At 46.5% G+C, this 21,119-nt stretch overlaps 1 protein-coding gene across 1 annotated transcript in view; it reads left to right on the forward strand.

The window, feature by feature from the left end:
* Positions 1 to 16,544, forward strand: part of HACL1 (2-hydroxyacyl-CoA lyase 1) — a 25,870-nt gene extending 9,326 nt beyond the window's left edge. Inside the window, exons 7-17 of the mRNA XM_068152355.1 lie at positions 1,344 to 1,438; positions 1,890 to 2,002; positions 3,822 to 3,957; positions 5,549 to 5,654; positions 7,309 to 7,392; positions 8,273 to 8,374; positions 9,273 to 9,427; positions 11,838 to 11,996; positions 12,501 to 12,608; positions 12,996 to 13,182; positions 14,166 to 16,544. Of these exons, the coding sequence (XP_068008456.1) occupies positions 1,344 to 1,438; positions 1,890 to 2,002; positions 3,822 to 3,957; positions 5,549 to 5,654; positions 7,309 to 7,392; positions 8,273 to 8,374; positions 9,273 to 9,427; positions 11,838 to 11,996; positions 12,501 to 12,608; positions 12,996 to 13,182; positions 14,166 to 14,198 (1,278 nt within the window). The 3' untranslated portion in view covers positions 14,199 to 16,544. The remainder of the gene's footprint in view (positions 1 to 1,343; positions 1,439 to 1,889; positions 2,003 to 3,821; positions 3,958 to 5,548; positions 5,655 to 7,308; positions 7,393 to 8,272; positions 8,375 to 9,272; positions 9,428 to 11,837; positions 11,997 to 12,500; positions 12,609 to 12,995; positions 13,183 to 14,165) is intronic.
* The last annotated feature ends 4,575 nt before the right edge of the window (positions 16,545 to 21,119 follow it).

The raw sequence follows: 21,119 nt of genomic DNA on the forward strand, positions 1-21,119 counted from the left end.
GCAAGCACACTAAAATCTAGAAATATGGAATGCAGTGAATATGTACAAAGCACACAGTAGTTACAATTTATAAACAACACAAGAGCCCCCCTGGACAAAAGCAGGGGGTTACCAACAGCTTTCTCCTCTTCCCCCCCCTGTACACAGGACAAGAGAAAGGAGGAGAAAAGCAGGGAGTAGCTTGTCAGTACTGAGCCACAACAAAGACCACAGCCAAGGTCAGCAAGCAACCAGCTAGTATCTGCTAGAGCAAACAAAACAAAGAGAAAGAGTTAGGTTACACAACTAGCTTTCTGTTAGGTACCAGCCCAGTGGCGTGATTTGGATCTTATCATTCTTTTTCTTCTCCATCCAGTGGTACTTTGATTTAGGTTTATTGACTCAAGATCTGTGGAAAATTTTCTAGGCCTCAGCCTAAAACTACCCCAAAGGGCTTTATAGCAAGTCTTTTTTAAAGAATAGAATAGAATTAACCAGGTTGGAAAAGACCTTTGAGATCATCAAGTCCAACCTATCACCCAACACCATCTGATCAACTAACCCATGGCACCAACTGCCCCATCTAGTCTCCTCCTAAACACCTCCAGTGATGGTGACTCCACCACCTCCCTGGGCAGCCCATTCCAATGGGCAATCACTCTCTTTATGAAGAACTTCTTCCTAACATCCAGCCTAAACCTCCCCTGGTGCAGCTTGAGACTGTGTCCTCTTGTTCTGGTGCTGGCTGCCTGGGAGAAGAGGCCAACCTCTGCCTATCTACAACCTCCCTTCAGGTAGTTGTAGACAGCAATAAGGTCACCCCTGAGCTGCTTCTTCTCCAGGCTAAGCAACCCCAGCTCCCTCAGCCTCTCCTTACAGGGCTGTGCTCAAGGCCTCTCCCCAGCCTTGTTGCCCTTCTCTGGATATGTTCAAGTGTCAAAATATCCTTCCTAAACTGAGGGGCCCAGAACTGGACACAGTACTCAAGGTGTGGCCTAACCAGTGCAGAGTACAGGGGCACAATGACTTCCCTGCTCCTGCTGGCCACACTATTTGTCATGCAGGCCAGGATGCCATTGGCCTTCTTGGCTGCCTGGGCACACTGCAGGCTCATGTTCAGCCTACTGTCAGCCAGTACCCCCAGGTCCCTTTCTGTTTGGCTGCTCTCCAGCCACTCTGACCCCAGCCTGTAGCACTGCCTGGGGTTGTTGTGGCCAATGTGCAGAACCTGGCACTTAGATGTGTTAAATCTCATGCCCCTGGACTCTGCCCATCTGTACAGTCTGGCAAGGTCCCTCTGCAGAGCTCTCCTACCCTGTAACAGATCAACAGCTGCCCTTACCCTGTGATTGTCTCTCTTCTAGGCTGTAAGAACCAGCATGTATGGCCGTCCAGGCTGCTGCTATGTTGACATTCCTGGGGATTTTGTGACTCTTCAGGTGAATAAGAGCTCTGTCAAGTGCGTAATTATTGCATTCCTTTTCTTTTCCTGAGTCACTGAATACCACATTTCATTTGTGTTACTGTTGTGTTTTCTTAATAAGAAGATAAACAGCCATAGAGAAAATAATTTGCCGCAAGACCTGTAATGATGTTCAAAAATCCAGCCTCCAAATGTAGCCTCCAGTTGTACAGATTGGTAGTGAAAGGTGCAAAAGAGGAGTGAATTAGTGTGATGGCAATACAGTGACATCACTTTGTAAATCCCTGGAACCACACTGCCCATAAGATTAAAGAAACATCCAAGAACATCTTCAAAGGCTGTGTTAATAATGTTCATGTTCTGATAAGTGCTGTGAGTAGAATGGTCTGTAGGAAGTGTGATTGTATGCAGAAAAGCAGGGGTGCGCTTTCACATGCCCTGCTTTGAACTGTTTTTAAGAGATTCTTTTGCTTTGCTTGACTTCCAGGTATGCAGAATGCTGCCTGCCACCTCCCATCAGCACAGCTGAATGCTCTGCTGTGTCCAAAGCAGCATCTATCCTTGCTCATTCCAAGCAGCCTCTCCTCATCGTTGGTAAAGGTAGCGTGCTTTAATGTAGCCTTGAGCAGTGTGAGTTTGGAATCAGAACAAATGACCCTGGAGGTGTTTAAGCCCAGGCTGGATGAGGCTCTGGCCAGCCTGATCTAGTGTGGGGTGTCCCTGCCCATGGCAGGGGGGTTGGAACTGGATGATCCTTGTGGTCCTTTCCAACCCTGACTGATACTATGATACTACTATGACCAAAGTGATTTGTTTTCCCCATAAGTGTTGCCCATCTCCCTTTCTCTATTCAAACAAGCAAACAAAAGACCCCAACACACAAAAAAAAACCCCAACACATAAAAACCTCTTTGAAATTTGCTGTTAAAATCTGCCCTGTTGTGTGGCTGTTGTTTGGTTGGTTTTTCAGTTAGTTCAAGAGAGGAAGCAATTAATAGAAGACAAGGTTAAGTAGGAAAAAAACCCAACCTGATAACTATTGTCTTCAGCCCAGAGACAACAGCAGGGGATCTCTTCCAAAACTCAAAACAAATTCTGTTAGGATACAGAAGTGGTGTTCCCTGTCTGATGCTCTGCCACACATAGCAAGAATCAAAATAAGCCAAGGTTGGTTTTCCATTTGCTCTTAGCACAAGTCTGTGGACATGGGGCAGCACAGAGTGCTACTCTTAATGCTGGTGTACAGACTTTAAGAGCAGGCTGTATTATCATACTATCAGTCAGGGTTGGAAGGGAGCACAAGGATCATCTAGTTCCAACCCCCCTGCCATGGGCAGGGACACCCCACACTAGAGCAGCCTGGCCAGAGCCTCATCCAGCCTGGGCTTATACACCTCCAGGGACGGGGCCCCAACCACCTCCCTGGACAACCCATTCCAGGGCCTCACCACTTTTCTGCTGGTGTATTTCATTCCTGAAACAGAGCTGTGCCTAAAGGTGGAGAATGGTTGTTCTCTGTGCTGGTTTGCTTATTTTTTGTCCCTCCCTGTGGAATGTGAAGTCACTGCAGTGAAGATACAGGTCTGCTGGGTATGAATTAAGTAACTGACTTATCATAGGATCAACAAGGTTGGAAAAGACCTCAGAGATCATCAAGTCCAACCTGTCACCCAAGACCTCATGACTAGACCATGGCACCAAGTGCCACATCCAATCCCCTCTTGAGCACCTCCAGGGATGGTGACTCCACCACCTCCCTGGGCAGCACATTCCAACGGGCAATTACTCTTTGTGTGAATGACATGACACAGCATACAGGTTGCTGCTGCAGAATTCTCTGCCCCATGACACCAAACTTCACCCACTCAAAACTGTGTTTTTTCTTACATTAACAAAAATCTCCCATTTTCTCCTGCCAGAAATAGCTAAATAGTTCAGATGATGCATTAAACCCAACAACCAACCAACAACAGCAGAAAAAAAAGGCTTCTGTCAGAAACACAGGAAAATTGAACCCAAATGCCTTTAGCTTGACACATTGCTTTGGGTTCTCCAGAATGAAAATTAACTGGCAGCTTTCATAATGGGAAGTAGTCCTCCTTAGTCTTAGATTCCTTTGGGTTGGAAGAGACCTTTAAGATCATCAAAGTCCAACTGTTAAGCCAGCACTGACAGGTGACTGCTAAATCATATCTCCATGTCTTTGAAACCCCTCCAGGGATGGGGACTCCACCACTGCCCTGGGCAGCTTGGGCCAAGCCTTGACAGCCCCCAAGGGGAAGAAAATTTTCTTCATGTCCAACCTAAACCTCCCCTGGAGCAACTTGTGGCTCTGCCACTAGCATAATCAGGTTAATCAAAGTTCAAGTGAATGCAGCAGGTTTCTGTAGTACTAAGCAGTCTCTTTCCTTTCTTTCAGGGGCTGCTTATTCACGTGCTGAGAACAGCATCAGAAAGTTGGTGGACCTTTGTGGACTGCCTTTTCTGCCTACACCAATGGCCAAAGGAGTAGTTCCTGATAACCATCCAAACTGTGTAGCTGCAGCAAGATCAATGTAAATATAAAGCAAAGCTTCTCATCTTAGCCTCTGAGCAGCAACTAAGAATTGTGGTGGCCTACAGGGAAGACACAATGCAGAGAATCAAAGTTTGTTTTTTCAACCACAGTTTGCACCTCAGTTTAGAGCACTGAAGATTGTGCTTGGAAGGAGACAGCAGATTTAGGTGGATCACTTTTGACAATGCTTAGAAGGCTGGTCAGGAAGATCCTTGCTCTGAGAGCTAATACTCTGTAGCTAGAAAGCCTGTGGCAAGCAGTATGTGTTTTGTAACCTAAAAATGAAACTGGCAAACAGTTTGTTAAACATTTAGCTTGGTGCTCCAGGCAAACTAAGAGCTTTTCATTTTATCACCATCAATAGAAGCTGAAGATGCAGATGTTGCAGTTGGAAGTTGTGCTCTCTGCTGTCTCTGCATGGTGTTTGGAATACCTTTTTCCTAAACATGATGTGCAATTGATTGTATTTCAAGCTACACTGAAGGACTATTGTTAAATGTCAATTCTGAGACCTTTTTTGGCTTTTGGCAAAATTAATATGAATGGACTTACAAGAGCCCTGTTAGGGCTGAGTGTGCACAGTCAGCTTGCAGATGGAGCATTTGGGTGCTTGGAGTAATGTAGCTTTATGGCTGTTGAGCTAGAGAATAAAAGTGTGGTGGGTTGAAATTACCCCCCACAATAAAATTGCCAGGCCAGCTCAGTGGAAAGAAATGAAGCTGTATTTACAAGCCCACTGAAATCTAGAAATATGGAATGCAATGGATATGTACAAAGTATACAATATTTACATGGATTTACAACTCATGAACAACACCCTGGACAAAACCAGGGGGTTCCCAACAGCTTCCCCCTCCCTGCTCCCTTCCCCCACTCTATACAAGGGAAACGAGAGAGGGAAGGGCAGAGAGCAGCTTGTTAGTACTTAGCCACAACAAGAATGCAGCCAAGCAAAAGCAGCAGCTGGTATCAGCTAGAGCTAAGAAGCTGAAAAGAGAGAAGAAGTTAGTTAATACAATTAGCTTTGTGTTAGTTACCAGACCAGTGGGATTTTTTAGACCTAATCATTATTTTCCCTTTTACATCCAATGGGAATTTATTTGCATTCCACCACTTCCCTACTCAATGTGGGGAAAATTTCCCTAGGCACAGCCTAAAACTGACACAAAAAGGAATACACCAAACAGTCTACCCAGCTGCAAGGTGACTTATCAGGAGTCTAAGATGAGAGCTCCCTAGCAGTCTTCATTTGGCACTCACTGTTGCCAGTGTGACTGTGCTAAGTCATTTGCTTTAACCTCAGCATCTTTACAGCTTGTTGTTAATCTCCAAGCATAACAATTCCTCTCCCAAGCAGAGTGTGTGAGGAAAACAGTCACTAATTTTCTTCTTGAGTTCCTTAACCTTGAGTTCCTTAACTCAGGAATGGCTTAATGGTTTGCTGTGTGAAAGGATGCAGGGTTTGGGGGCTAAGAAAGCATCTTAGAGGAAGGAAGGATTGTACTTATATTCCAGGGTTTGCTGTGGTGGTTTGAAAACACTTAACAGTAATTGCCTTTATCTGCTTCTCTTGTTTCCCCTTATTTTAGGGCATTACAGCATGCTGATGTAATCATCTTGTTTGGTGCAAGGTTGAATTGGATTTTGCATTTTGGCCTTCCCCCAAGGTTTCGACCAGATGTGAAGGTGATTCAGGTAAGCAAGGAGATCCTCATTTGAAGGAAGTCCCCTGTGTTTTAGCATTTCCTGGAGCAATTACTGTAAGTTATCTTGGTAGTGTGCTTCATGTGGCAAATACTGCCCAGGGGACAGTGTAGTGTAGTGGATGTAGTTGTGGTAGTTCCTCAGAAATACTTCTGATTTCTTTCAATTATTTTTTCCCCCCTCCTTATTTTTCCTAGCTATGGGTACAGCATTTTTCTAGCTATGAAGAACTTGGTGTTGCTGTAATGAGAAGGGCAGACACTTATGTAATTGACTCATACAGGATTAGACTCATGATGCTTGTGTGATCTTTGGTGTGCTGGATTTCCTGTGACTGAAGGGAAATTGTCTTGAAATTGTGAAATCTTTCATGCTCTTTGCTCTCTCAGCAGCACTTTCCTTGAAACAGAGCTACTTTCATATCCAGAGTCAGTCATTGTAAGAGCTCTGTGACTCCAAAATGTTAGTAAGAGGAAGAAAGGCTATTTAACAAACTAATGTATGTGGCAGCCTGCCAGCTCTTGCAAAGGACAAGTCACTAAATTGTTTGGGTCCTTAACATCTCTTCCTTAAAGTCTGATTGCTGTCAAGGGTTAGCATTAAAAAGCCACTTCAGTTCACAGTCTGTGTGACCTGGTCATCAGTTACTATACCCTGTAACCTTAGAGTCTCATACATCAGTGATAAAGAGAGTGGGGAAGTTTCTTTAATAGTTGCAATTTACATTTGAGTTTCTTTGTGCTAGAAGCAGGACAACATTTTCTCAGTCAGAAGCTTACTGCTTTGTACTGATTTTAAAAGTATACCTTGGCCTAGATTTTTAGTTCCCATGTAGTCTCCAGGCTGGATGTGACTCTGGTGTCCCTGCCCATGGCAGGGAGGTTGGAAATGGATGATCCTTGAGGTCCTTTCCAACCCTAACAATTCTATGATTCTATGATTGTCTCCAGCAAGGGACTGTGACAATTCTTCTGAGGCTGGAGAATGGGGTAGGGGCAGGAACTGGATCCTCCTTATCTTGAATTCAGATTAAATTAGGGCATGCAATCACAAGGACTATCAGTGAAACCCACTGATTTGGGGTCTTGACCAAAGGAGGTGGGAGGAAATGTCCTCCTTCAGCTGCAGCCTCACTACCACAGTGAGAACTGAACATGGAATTGGAAGAGAAAACTGACCAAAGGTATATTGTACAGGGAGGTGGTGATGTCCACATCCCTGGAGATGTTCAAACACAGCTTGGATGTGGCACTTGGAGCCATGGTTTAGTTGTCAGGAGGTGTTAGGTATTAGGTTATATGTTGGACTTGATGATCTCTGAGGTCTTTTCCAAGCTTCTTGATTCTATGTATTTACCACTAAAGTCATCTTCTCTGTGATGTTCTCAAGCCTGAAGAGTGAAAGAAGCAGTCAATTCTACATGCATATGTGTATATATATATAATGATTTTTTTTATGACTATGTACCATAGTATTTAGGATAAAAAAATTCCTGATGTCCTTCCAAGGAAAGGCAAAGGAAGTTCTCTGTATAGCCAAAGCGTGGTATGAAGATGCTGTCCAACAGTGTTCCTCACCTGAACTGAAAAAAACCATTTACCTTTAACTCCAGGATATTAAAGAGCTCTTTCTTTTTGAAATCCAGGTTGATATTTGTGCAGAAGAGCTGGGGAATAACGTGAGGCCAGCTGCAGTTCTGTTAGGTGACATAAACGCTGTGACTAAACAGGTAACGTAATACCTAATGCCCTCCTGTTTTGACCTGAGTTTCCTCTGACCTATAGAAAATAAGCTACCAGTTCAAAACAACAGCCCAAGCCAACCGAACAAAAAATACTCAAGGAAAACCATTTTTCAGGCAACATACCCATGAATAGAATAGAATAGAATAGAATAGAATAGAATAGAATAGAATAGAATAGAATAGAATAGAATAGACCAGACCAGGTTGGAAGATACCTTCAAGATCATCGCGTCCAACCTATCAACCAATCCAACCCATCTAATCAACTAACCCATGGCACCAAGCACCCCATCAAGTCTCCTCCTGAACACCTCCAATGATGGTGACTCCACCACCTCCCCAGGCAGCCCATTCCAATGGGCAATCACTCTCTCTGTATAGAACTTCTTCCTAACATCCAGCCTAAACCTCCCCTGGTGCAGCTTGAGACTGTGTCCTCTTGTTCTGGTGCTGGTTGCCTGGGAGAAGAGACCAACCTCCATCTGTCTACAACCTCCCTTCAGGTAGTTGTAGAGAGCAATAAGGTCACCCCTGAGTCTCCTCCAGGCTAAGCAACCCCAGCTCCCTCAGCCTCTCCTCACAGGGCTGTGCTCCAAACCCCTCACCAACTTTGTTGCCCTTCTCTGGACTCATTCCAGCAAGTCAACCTCCTTCCTAAACTGAGTGGCCCAGAACTGGACACAGGACTCACGGTGTGGCCTAACCAGTGCAGTGTGCAGGGCCAGATGCTGTGCACCCAACCTGTTCCCAGATTTAAGATTCCAGGTTCTAATTAGTGTTGGCCGTGATCCTTTTTCCCGATGCTCGCGATGGTCTTATTCCATATGCTGACATCAGTCTGTGCCACCTTTCAATGTTGTTCCAGCTCTTAGAGGAATTCAGCAAAAGGCCATGGAAATACCCTCCTGATTCAGAGTGGTGGAAGAGGCTAAAAGAGAAGATAGCATACAATGAGGACAGATCAAAGGTAGTGTTCTGTGAAAGGAAGGAAGGAGGTTTCGCAGCAGGTACCAATGCGTGCTCAGTTTTGTCACTCGTCTGTAGCCAAGCTCCTCAATTATTTCTGACAGTCACAGCACCCTGGCTGTGAAAAATGTATGCCCTTCTGATATGGGCTTGCTCTTGCCAGACTTATGAACTGTAAGTTAATCCTTACCTGTAAGTTTTCTAGGTTTTGTATCAATTCAAACTGTGTGGAAGTCGTTGAACTTTGTGACTGGCTTCTTAAAAGCCAGTAGTAGGAGACCACAGCCCCAAGTGCTCTGTTAAGGAGGGTGACTTCTGAGCAATGGGCAGGTACTGCAGGTACCTCTAAGTGGAATCTAACTAACCTGAAGGTGCATTCTTAGCTCTGTAATTGTACTCTTTATCAGTGCTGGTGGAAGTATAATCTATGTTAAAAACAAGTAGCTGTTAAGGCAAAAAGACCACAGATGCTTGACATAATGCTTGGTTTATGCAACTCACACTCTGCAGTTCAGAGACTGAGATCTAAAATTAAGTTGTCCCAGCACATCACATTTTTGAACTCCCTCCCAGCACACAGCTGACAGCTCACTTAGGGTTATGTATACTCAAACCTGTGTGCAGAAAAATTCATTTGCCTTTCAGAGGAAACCAAGTTTTAATTGCTTCTTGTTAATCATAGGCCATACAAGGGTTGCTGAGCTGAGTGAGCCTCTGATACTTGGTGTCACCAGGATAAACACAGAAGGAGTGGCTTTGATGCAGTCTGTGGGAGCCTAACTCAGCCCTACCTTGCAGAGTGCATTTCTTGCCCCCTTTGTTACTGTTTAGATGCATCAATTCTGCACCCTATTATAAATTCCTGCCTGTGGGAGTTACTAATGTCTCTTATTTCTAAGTCTTTAGCATTGCAGAAATCCCTGCCCATGAATTATTACACAGTCTTTCACCACATCAGAGAACTGCTACCCAAGGACTGCATCTTAGTAAGCGAGGGAGCAAACACCATGGACATTGGACGAACGATGCTCCCCAACTACCACCCTCGACAAAGGTGCAGCATTTCTTTTGTTGTGCTGACTCAACTGGCCTACAGCTGGGTAGAAATCTTTTTCATTTAGTTGAGAGGTATGATGGTGCAGAGTTTTTATAGTCCTGCTTAGAGCCAGGGGAGGTTTAGGCTGTATGTCAGGAAGAAGCTCTTCGTAGCAAGAGTGATTGGCCATTGGAATGGGCTGCCCGGGGAGGTGGTGGAGTCACCATCACTGGAGGTGGTCAGGAAGAGACTGGATGGGGTGCTTGGTGCCATGGTTTGTTTGATTAGGTGGTGTTGGGTGATAGGTTGGACTCAATGATCTCAAAGGTCTTTTCCAACCTGGTTAATTCTATTCTAAATAAAAAAATAGAATCAACCAGATTGGAAAAGACCTCAGAGATCATCATGTCCAAGCCAGTACCAAATACATTGTGACTAACTGAGCCATGGCTTCAAGTGCCGCGGCCAATCCTTTTTGTAACACTTCCAGGGATGGTGACTCCACCACCTCCCTGGGCAGCACATTCCAATGGCCAATCTCTCTTGCTGTGAAGAACTTCTTCCTAACATCCAGCCTAAACTTCCCCTGGTGCAGCTTGAGACTGTGTCCTCTTGTTCTGGGGCTGGTTGCCTGGGAGAAGGGACCAGCCCCCTCCTGGCTACAATCTCCCTTCAGGTAGCTGTAGACAGCAATAAGGTCTGCCCTGAGCCTCCTCTTCTGGCTAAACAATCCCAGCTCCTTCAGCCTCTCCTCACAGGGCTTGTGCTCGAGGCCTCTCACCAGCCTCTTTGCCCTCCATTTCCCTTTAATCCTGTGTAGGCTAGTTTTTATGTCAGCAGTGCTGTTTCTTGAGGGGGCTGGGAGAAAGTGAATTCTGTCTGCTGAGGTGAAATACCGATCTAACTGTGCAGCTGATGCCTTTGGGTGAAAGTAGCTCTGAAGGCCTACATGAACCTAAATATTTCTTTGTAAACCAACAAACAAACAGAAAAAAAAAAACAAAAAAAAAAACAACAAAAAAAGAAACCCAACATTCTTCCAGTAAAGTTGGGGGGAGAGTTTGCATTTCCTCCCTCCTCTCATTTAAAACAAGGGCAGGAGTCATTGCTTGTCCTTCCTGATCGCATTGTGCACATCCGGCAGCAACTCTGGGAAGTTAACCCCAGAGTAATTCAGTCCTTTATGTACTTTTTATATCCATTATGTGCTCCTGGCTGAAATGACCTAACTTCATTACAGCTTTCAATTGGATTTCTCAAGTTGAACAGAAGACTGGAATTTGGACAGCAGTGTGTAACCCATGGCTTGCAGAGTTGTAGTTTCCTCTCCAGGGAATTAAATGTAGAAAGGTTTTGTGTAGTCTGCCCATCTCCACAGTAATTGAATGGTTTTGGAATACTCTGCCTGTGCAAGCTAAAAGAACACAATTACAGTGCTGCTCTATTCTGCACTGTAGTGCAACTGGTGTATCAGAGCTCTTAGTTTTAATTAGAGTTCCAGTATGCTCGTAATAAACTGCACCAGTACAGGTTAGGAGGTGATCTGCTGGAGAGCAGCCCTCTGGAGAAGGACCTGGGAGTCCTGCTGGATAACCAGTTCTGCATGGGACAGGAATGTGCACTTGTGGCCAAGAAAAGCCAATGGGATCCTGGGATGCATTAAGAAGAGTGTGTCCAGCATATCAAGGGAGGTTCTCCTCCCCCTATATTCATTCCTGGTGAAACCTCACCAGGAATATTGCATCCAGTTCTGGGCTCTCCAGTTCAGGAGGGACAGGGACAAGCTGGAGAGTCCAACAGATGGCTATGAGGATGATGAAGGGACTGGAGCACTGCCCTGTGGAGAGAGGCTGAGAGCCCTGGGGCTGTTCAGTCTGGAGAAGAGAAGACTGAGAGGGGATTTAATGTTTCTAAATACCTGGGGGCTGTCAAGAGGGAGGGGACAGGCTCTGCTCAGTTGCAGCCTCTGATAGGTCAGGGGGCAATGGGTATAAACTACAGCACAGGAGGTTCCACCTCAACATGAGGAGGAACTTCTTCACTGTGAGGGTCACAGAGCACTGAAACAGGTTACCCAGAGAGGTTGCAGAGTCTCCTTCCCTGGCGACTTTCAAGCCCCATCTGGATGAATTCCTGTGTGACCTGTGGTAGATCCTCTAGTCCTGCTGTGGCAGGGGGGTTGGGCTCAATGATCTCTGGAGGTCCTTTCCACCCCCTAACATCCTGTGATATCACTTAACACTCTTGCAGTCCTACCAAATGTTTGGCATAATCTGTGCCTCTGATCTCTCCGTATAGCTGCTGGTTTAGGAAACAGTATTTGAATAGCATTGGAGAACTTCTTTCAAAGTGAACTTAATTCAGTATGGATTAGCTTAAAAGTTTGGGTAGAAATACAGGAATAGTAATTGTGTGTTTTCCCCTCCAGGCTTGATGCAGGTACTTTTGGAACCATGGGAGTTGGGCTGGGATTTGCTATAGCAGCTGCAATGGTAGCTAAAGACCGAACCCCTGAAAAGCGAGTCATCTGCATAGAAGGGGACAGTGCTTTTGGATTTTCTGGGATGGAGGTGGAAACTATTTGCAGGTAACTGGTTTTTGCTCAACAAGACCCTCCTCATATATTGCCAGGATCAGCTTAACTAGAAGGACAAGGATGCTGCTGTTGGATGGGTTGCATGTAAGCACATGGCGTTGGCATGTTAGGAAGAAGCTCTTCCCCATGAGGGTGGTGAGACACTGGAACAGGTTGCCCAGGGAGGTGGTGGAAGCCTCATCCCTGGAGGTTTTCAAGGCCAGGCTGGATGAGTCTCTGAGCAACCTGATGTAGTGTGAGGTGTCCCTGCCCATGGGAGGGGGATTGGAACTAGGTGATCCTTGAGGTCCTTTCCAACCCTGACAATTCTATGATTCTGTGAGAACAGGCCAAAAACTATACATGGTCCTTCTTGGTGAGTGTAGGTTGTGAGGAGTAAATCATGGGGTTTAAATTATTATTATTATTTATTTAAAGGAAAAGTTTCACAGCACCTCAGAGAAAGGGGCAGGTATTTCAGCAGTCTTCCAAATGCATCTTTTGGGTTTTTTTTAGATACAACTTGCCAGTTGTGATCATTGTAGTGAACAACAATGGGATTTACACTGGCTTGGATGCAGATTCCTGGAAGGAGATATCAAAGCTTGGAGATCCTGCTACATGGTGAGCATTTTAAAGTGTGTCCTGTCAATTAAGGAAGAAGTGACTGAAATGGCTCTTCTCTTGGCTTCCAGTGCTTTATGATTCTTAAAGGGAACTTAGTCCTAGGCTAAATTCATTTAAGAACCAGTTACTGAAAGCAAGCCAGAGCAACCTAATCCAGGCTACAGTTTACACAACTTTGCTCAGGAATGTCTCCTGAAGATGAAAATGAGTATGCTACGCTATAAACACAGCTGAAGTGGTGTAGGAAATGTAGTTCTTCCAGCCCAGAAGAGTTCATCAGGCCAGCACAATAATCATCTTACACTCTAAGACCAGTGCTGAAGTAACTGGTCAGTCTGGCAGTTCTTCCCTACCATTAAGCAGAGGTTTTCCATTTGATTACAGTGTACCTCCTGTTTCTCTCCTGCCAAATTCACACTACGAGGAAGTTATGTCTGCCTTTGGAGGTAAAGGATACTTTGTTAAAGCACCCGAAGAATTGCAGAACGCTCTGAAAGCGAGCCTGACTGACAAGCAAACACCTGCACTTATAAATGTGATGATTGATCCACAGTCCGAGAGGAAGAAACAGGTATGTGTGTCTGTCTTCAAGCTTCACCTGGGCAGGCCTCAGGAAGTGTCCCCTAAACTGCAGAGAAGGCAGAGACAGTTGCAAGGCAGAAAGATTTGCTTTAGAAGTCAAAGACAGGAGAATGGATGCTTTTACACTGTGCCTTCTGCTTTCCTTGCCTTTTGTTCTTTAGTTTTTTCCATTGGCTGTGATTAATGCATAGTATCTTTAATGACTGTTGCCTGAATTTGTGGCTCCTTCGAATTCCTGACAAAATGAGACTGAACTTTTATAAACAGTCTTTATTGCTTATGGAGATGAGCAGGCAGTGTGAGCTTGCAGCACAGAAGGCAAATCACATCCTGGGCTGCATCAAAAGCAGCACTGGCAGCAGATCCAGAGAGGTGATTCTGCCACTTTGCTCTGCTCTACTGCAACCTTACCTGGAGTACTGTGTACAGGTCTGGAGCCCTCAGTACAGGAAGGACATGGACCTGAGGAGGGTCAAAATCAGGGGGTTGGAGCACCTCTGCTATGAGGACTGGCTGAGGGAGCTGGGGGTGTTAGCCTGGAGAAGAAGAGGCTCCAGGGACACCTAATTGCAGCCTTCCAGTACCTGAAGGGGGCCAACAGGAAGGATGGAGAGAGACTGTTTACAAAGGCCTGCAGTGACAGGGCAAGGGGCAATGGCTTCAAACTAGAGAAGGGCAGATTTAGATTGGATGTTAGGAACAAGTTCTTCACTGTGAGGGTGCCCAAGGAGGTGGTTGAGGTCCCTTCCCTGGAGATATTCAAGGCAAGGCTCGATGAGGCCCTGGGCAGCCTGATCTAGTTGGGGCTGTCCCTGCTGACTGCGGGGAGGTTGGACTGGATGACCTTTGGAGGTCCCTTCTGGCCCAGCCCATTCTGATTCCATCTGGTAGTTAAGCTGTATTTGTATCCTGTCCATTTCACTGTTTGTTCATTTTAATGTGGTGGTGGGTTTGTGTTTTGTTTCCCTCTAGGAATTTCCTTGGCTGACTCGGTCTAACCTGTAGTAGAAGATGAAGATGGTGCAGTGTTTTAAACAAGCCTGAATTGGTTTCCAGAAGAGCAACTGGTGCAACTTCTACATCAGCACTGGACCAAAGTGCAATTGTAGAGCTATTAGAGGAATCATTGCATGATGCAATTAAGTAATTGTAAAGAGAAAAAAGATAGAGATGAATGCACACCAGGCTTTCCAGAAGAGTGCATAGAAACAGTGGAGATAACACTTTAGACTTTCTCTTTTACTTACTCATAGCCATCAAGATCTGGGAATTAAAATCTGGGATGTTCTGGATGAAGGGAGTAAGCTGAGAATGTTATGCTGGCTGAATCATACAAGCCTGCCATTATGGTAGCTTCATTTTTGCCTGACCACCAGCTTGCTGTTTGTTAGACTTTGTCCTGTGGGGAAAAACCAGAGGCATCTGCTGGAAAAGTGCTGATTGGCCTGGTTAAGCATTAAAGTCCATTCTGCTTGATAGCTGCTTGGTAATTTTACAGGCTGCTCTTTCATCTGCTGTTGCAGGTAGGAGCAGTGTAGTTCAAACTGCAGACTTGCTCAAGGGCTGAGTTTGTCTGCTGCATGCTGTTTTAACTGGGACTTGGAGTGCTTGTAGGGAAGACAAACAAAAAGGCATTTGAAAAAACCATGAGAACAACAACAAAACCTTACCAGAACAACAGCAACCACGTGTTAGAGTGGCTGAATCACAAAGCAACCACCAGTACTCATGCTGCCAGCTAAATGTAACCTAGGGGTTGTTTGTATAATGTACTTACTATACAGACACTAAGAGCCCAACTCGAGGTGACTGATGCAGAGAGCATTTAAAGGAGATAATTAGAACCTCCAGTAGGCCATCTGTTATGTTTTCATCTGATGTTGCATCTGACAGTCGAATTTAGAGCTCCAGGCTTTAAAAGTGATTATTTTTCTATGCTTCTAGTATGGTCTGCAGCAAGTACTATTCACTGTATTGCTGAGAGGGCTACTGTGTGTTTGCATCTGTTCTTAAATGTACTGGGAGGTTCTTTGTTATTGGGGGGTACTGGTTGACAGTAGGCTGGACATGAGCCAGCAGTGTGCCTAGGTGGCCAAGAAGGCCAAGGGCATCCTGGCCTGGATCAGGAACAGTGTGGGCAGCAGGAGCAGGGAGGTCATTCTGCCCCTGTACTTAGCACTGGTTAGGCCACACCTTGAGTCCTGTGTCCAGTTCTGTGCCCCTCAGTTTAGGAAGGCTGTTGAGATGCTGGAGCATGTCCAGAGAAGGGCAGCAAAGCTGGGAAGGGGTCTGGAGCACAGCCCTGTGAGGAGAGGCTGAGGGAGCTGGGGTTGCTTAGCCTGGAGAAGAGAAGGCTCAGGGGTGACCTTATTGGTTTCCACAACTACCTGAAGGGAGGTTGTAGCCAGGTAGGGGTTGGTCTCTTCTCCCAGGCAACCAGCACCAGAACAAGAGGACACAGTCTCAGGCTGCTCCAGGGGAGGTTTAGGCTGGAGGTTAGGAAGAAATTCTTCACAGAGAGAGTGACTGGCCATTGGAATGTGCTGCCCAGGGAGGTGGTGGAGTCACCATCACTGGAGGTGTTTAGGAGACTTGATAGGGTGCTTGGTGCCATGGTTTAGTTGATTAGGTGGTGTTGGATGATAGGTTGGACACGATGATCTTGAAGGTCTCTTCCAACCTGGTCTGGTCTGGTCTGGTCTGGTCTGGTCTGGTCTATTCTATTCTATTCTATTCTTCAGTTCCTTGACTTTGACCTCAGGTATGTATGCTTCCATGAATTATAAGCAAAAGGGAACAATCTCTCTGGTTTGGGTTTTGATTGCCTCTGTCTGTAATTCCATGGACACTAAGTGTATTTAACTAGTGGAAGGCACCTGGATGACCCAAGGAAGGGGAGGACTGGGCTAGCTGAGGATCCTGGCCCACAGTTAGGTGTGCTGCAAAAAGCCTGGCTTAGTAGTACTTTCACTTGGGTCGGGGTCTGACACAAGGCCATGAGTTACTGTTAGGGAGGGGGCTAGGAAGTGCAAAGAGGTAAGATGTGTAGAATGGATGCAACTCAGGAACAAGTGTAATGCTGCTGAGACAGCAGAATTGCTGTGTTCTGAGGGGTAGTGTGCAAGGAATGGGGAACAGCACTGTATCTTGCCACTGATTTTGTTTCATTCTTCTAATTCTCAAAAAATGAATGTTGCAGTGATTAAATCTATTATGATGATGTAAAATACTGCAAGGGAGAAGGCTGGAACTGACCCCAGGGCAGATCGTTTGCATTGGGCAAGAGTGCAGAGTTGCAGTGATTCTGGTCTGGTGTTTGAAAAGATGAAACTTAATAAAAGGTGACTTTTATTTTGTGTTTTTTTCATTCTCTTTCTCCTTTTAATGAGAGGATGTGCATTATATCAGTATGTTGTGCCAGCTCTTGGGAGTCAGCTTAATCTGGATCATACTGACACTCCCCTAGATGAGGAGGGAAGGGAGAGGAGAGAAGAGAAGAGAGGAGAGAAGAGAAGAGAGGAGAGGAGAGAGGAGAGGAGAGGAGAGAGGAGAGGAGAGAGGAGAGGAGAGGAGAGAGAAGGAGAGGAGAGGGGAGAGGAGAGGAGAGAGGAGAGGAGAGGAGAGGAGAGGAGAGGAGAGGAGAGGAGAGGAGAGGAGAGGAGAGGAGAGGAGAGGAGAGGAGAGGAGAGGAGAAGAGAGGAGAGGAGGGGGGAGGGGAGGGGAGGGGAGAGGAGAGGAGAGGAGAGGAGAGGAGAGGAGAGGAGAGGAGAGGAGAGGAGAGGAGAGGAGAGGAGAGGAGAGGGGAGGGGAGGGGAGGGGAGGGGAGGGGAGGGGAGGGGAGGGGAGGGGAGGGGAGGGGAGGGGAGGGGAGGGGAGGGGAGGGGAGGGGAGGGGAGGGGAGGGGAGAGGAGAGGAGAGGAGAGGAGAGGAGAGGAGAGGAGAGGAGAGGAGAGGAGAGGAGACCTTCAAGATCACCAAGTCCAACCCCTCATCCAACACCACCTAATCAACTAAACCATGCAACCAAGGACCCCATGAATTCTCCTCCTGAACACCTCCAGTGATGGTGACTCCACCACCTCCCTGGGCAGCCCATTCCAATGGGCAATCACTGTCTCTGTGAAGAATTTCTTCCTAACATCCAGTCTGAACCTTCCCTGGCACAGCCTGAGACTGTGTCCTCTTGTTCTGATGCTGGTTCCCTGGAGAAGAGACCAACCCCTACCTGGCTACAGCTTCCCTTCAGGTAGTTGTAGACAGCAATGAGGTCTCCTCTGAGGTCAGAGCAGGTATCAGAAGTGATCATTTTTGTGGCATATAGACAGCATGTCTGGCTGATTGATTGATTGATTGATTTATAACTGAGTGTTGTAATGAGTGAGAAACAGCTTCTCTAAAGGAAACATTTGCTGTTTCTTTGGGTGATTTGATTGAAACCAGACAAGGTTTAGAGAGGCCCTCAGTGAAGCAGACCCTTCCAGCTAATGATGGCACACGCTAATATAAATGAGATTTCAGTGTCTGTTCTTTCCAGGAATTTCTGGGCTCCCTGAAGCAGGGCAGGAATAAGTCAGAAAAATTAATAGAATGACAATTTGCTGATTTCAGGCAACACTCTTAGGAAGCTTTGTTTTATTTTCCATCAGCCTTTTCAAGCAGGTGACAGAGAAGATAAGCACAGTTGCACAGAATGTTTAACATGGATATCTTCTTCTCAGCTACAGGATGTCTAAATGTCGCATAGGATAGTTTCATGTGATTCTTTGGTTTGCTTCTTGTCAGCTACAGGAGGTCTGAGCAATCCAAGTAGCAATTAGTTGTGCAACACCTTCAGTCAAATTCTCTACTAGGTGCAGAGAAGGGAGGCTTTTAAAGCCGGCATCTGAGCTGCTGTGTTTTGGAGTTGAAATGGATTAGCAAGACATCCAGGGGGAATGGAATGGAATGGAATGGAATGGAATGGAATGGAATGGAATGGAATGGAATGGAATGGAATGGAATGGAGCAGGTTGGAAGAGACCTTCAAGATCATCACATCCAACCTATCATCCAACACCATCTAATCAGCTAACCCATGGCACCAAGCATCTCATCAATTCTCCTCCTAACCACCCCAATGATAGTGACTCCACCACCTCCCTGGGCAGCCCATTCCAATGGGCAATCACTCTCTCCATGAAGAATTTCTTCCTAACATCCAGTCTGAACCTCCCCTGGTGCAGCTTGAGACTGTGTCCTCTTGTTCTGGTGCTGTGTAAATGGCTAGAGACACATGAGTTGTTGGCTGGCGTCTTAGAGTATCTTTGCACATAGCTAGGAGATCTCCTCTGATCCTTAGTATTGGTAATGCTACCACATGAGGGAGTGAAGACTCATACATGCCTGTTTACATCTCCAGTCTACATGGCAAGTTTTTTGTGGCTCTTACCTCCAGAAAGCAATCACTATTTCTGGATGTGAGTTGTGAGCAGTGACTACCTGTAGAAGCATGAAGCTTGGAGCTGGGGCTCTTCAGCTTGGAGGAAAGGAGGCTGAGGGGTGACCTCATTCGTGTTTCTAAATGCATGAAGGGTGAGTGCCAAGAGGCTGGAGCCAGGCTCTGCTCAGTGGTGCCCAATGACAGCACAAGGGCCAGTGGTGGATGGTGAGGCATAGGAAGTTCCATGGAAATAGAAGGAAGAATTACTTCACTGTGAAGGTGACAGAACGCTGGCACAGGCTGCCCAGGGGGGTTGTGGAGTCTCCCTCTCTGGAGATACTCAAGACCTGCCTGGATGTGTTCCTGTGTGATCTGCTCTGGCAGGGGGGTTGGACTGGATGATCTTTTGAGGTCCCTTCCAGCCCCTAACTTTCTGTGATTCTGTGAAGCTTAGCATAACCTGCAAGCCTACCTGAGAATCAGTGTGTTGGGCAGAGAGGGCCTCGTGCTCCCCTTTTGTTGGCTGCTGTGGGCTTGTGTACCTCTGCACCACCAAACAGCTGCAGTGGTGACTGCAGTGTCAGCATACCCTCAGGTGCTCATCCACGCCAGAGCTCCACAGTGTCCAGAGAGCAGTCCCTCTCTAAGGAAATCAGCACACTATTAAAACCAAACCAAACAAACAGAAAGCACTACCCAAACCTGGTTTGTGCTGGCTTGAAGTGTTTGAAGAACTTTTCACCTGTCTCCCTGGCACTGTCATTAAGACAGTGTGCACTTGCAGCCCAGAAAGCCAATCACATCCTGGGCTGCATCAAGAGAAGCATAGCCAGCAGGCTGAGGGAGATGATTCTTCCTCTCCACTCTGGTGAGACCCCACCTGGAGTACTGTGTCTGGTTCTGGAGCCCCTGTTACAGGAAGGATCTGGGCATGCTGGAAGGTGTCTGGAGAAGGGCCATGAGGCTGGAGCTCCTCTGCTATGGCAACAGACTGAGGGAGCTGGGGCTGTTCAATCTGGAGAAGAGAAGGCTCTGAGAAGACCTTATTGTGGCCTTCCAGTATCTGAAGGGAGCCTACCAGAAACCTGGGGAGGGACTTTTCAGGGTGTCAGGTAGTGATAGGTCTAGGGGGAATGGAGCAAAAATAGCAATGGGTAGATTCAGACTGGATGTTAGGAAGAAATTCTTCCCCATGAGGGTGGTGAGACACTGGAACAGGTTGCCCAGGGAGGGGGTGGAAGCCTTATCCCTGCAGGTTTTAAGGGCCAGGCTGGATGTGGCTCTGAGCAAAGTGATGTATCATAGTATCATAGTATCATTCAGGGTTGGAAGGGACCACAAGGATCACCTAGTTCCAACACCCCTGCCATGGGCAGGGACACCCCACACTAGATCAGCCTGGCCAGAGCCTCATCCAGCCTGGGCTTAAACACCTCCAGGGACGGGGCCTCAACCACCTCCCTGGACAACCCTTTCCAGGGCTTCACCACTCTCATGGGGAAGAACTTCCTCCTCACATCCAGCCTGAATCTCCCCACTTCCAGCTTCATTCCATTCCCCTTAGTCCTATCACTACCTGACATGTACTGTGAGGTGTCCCTGCCCATGGCAGGGGGCTTGGAACTAGATGCTCCTTGAGGTCCCTTCCAACCCTGACAATTCTATGATTGTATGATTTGCTAGACCTCAGTGCTGGAAGGTGCTGATACCAATACTTGCAGGCACACCTGAAATTGCAGCCAAAGCAGTGCAGTACTTCAGCCCTACCAGGGGTTTCAAAGTGCCCCAGATCAGCAGCCAGTGCCTGTGCCTCATTCTATGCAGTTGAAATCAATGAAACCTTTTATTACTGAACTTTTTCTACGAGCTGTTCTTTTTCAGAGTTTTCATCCCTGTGTGCCAAATTGCCACTCTGTAAGGATGTCTTAAATGCAGATGATTGAACCCTCCAAAGTAGGACTTTATAACTGAAATGCTAACACAGCCTTAATTACAGCTCCCTGACTCTGCAGAGGTAGCTGGGAAAGTGCAGTTGTCGAGTTGGATTAGGCTCAGCTGCTGTCACATGTCTGGAAGACAAGCCTGGCAGACTGGGACGACTGGACAGTGTTCAAAACCTGCATGGGGGCTGCCCAACAGCTATGGTGCCACAGAAGTCTCATTAAGTTCTGCTTGCTGTAGTGTCATGGGCAGCACTTGTTAGTGGCCATTTGTCTGCTAAAGAGCAGGCAAGCAAACAGACAAAACCCAGGCAGGTAAGCAAATCTGGCACCATACTGCTACTTCCTACTGCTCTTCTGTGACCTTCTTTACCCATCTCTAACTTGTCAATGTCAGTCCTTTGGATAAAACCATGACTGCTGTCCTCTACTATGGCTTGCCCTGTGGCTTCAGCAGGTCTCCTCCTGGTTTGCATTCTGCAAGGGGTAGGAACCCTAAATATTTCATCTCCAGAGTGAGCCATAAAAGGAGGGGAAATGAGGCAACATGCTCCTCTGTGTCCAGCA

This window comes from Melanerpes formicivorus, unplaced genomic scaffold (genome assembly GCF_026170545.1).
Source record: "Melanerpes formicivorus ecotype bairdi unplaced genomic scaffold, bMelFor1.0.p_v2 SCAF_23, whole genome shotgun sequence".
NCBI classification, from domain to species: domain Eukaryota; kingdom Metazoa; phylum Chordata; class Aves; order Piciformes; family Picidae; genus Melanerpes; species Melanerpes formicivorus.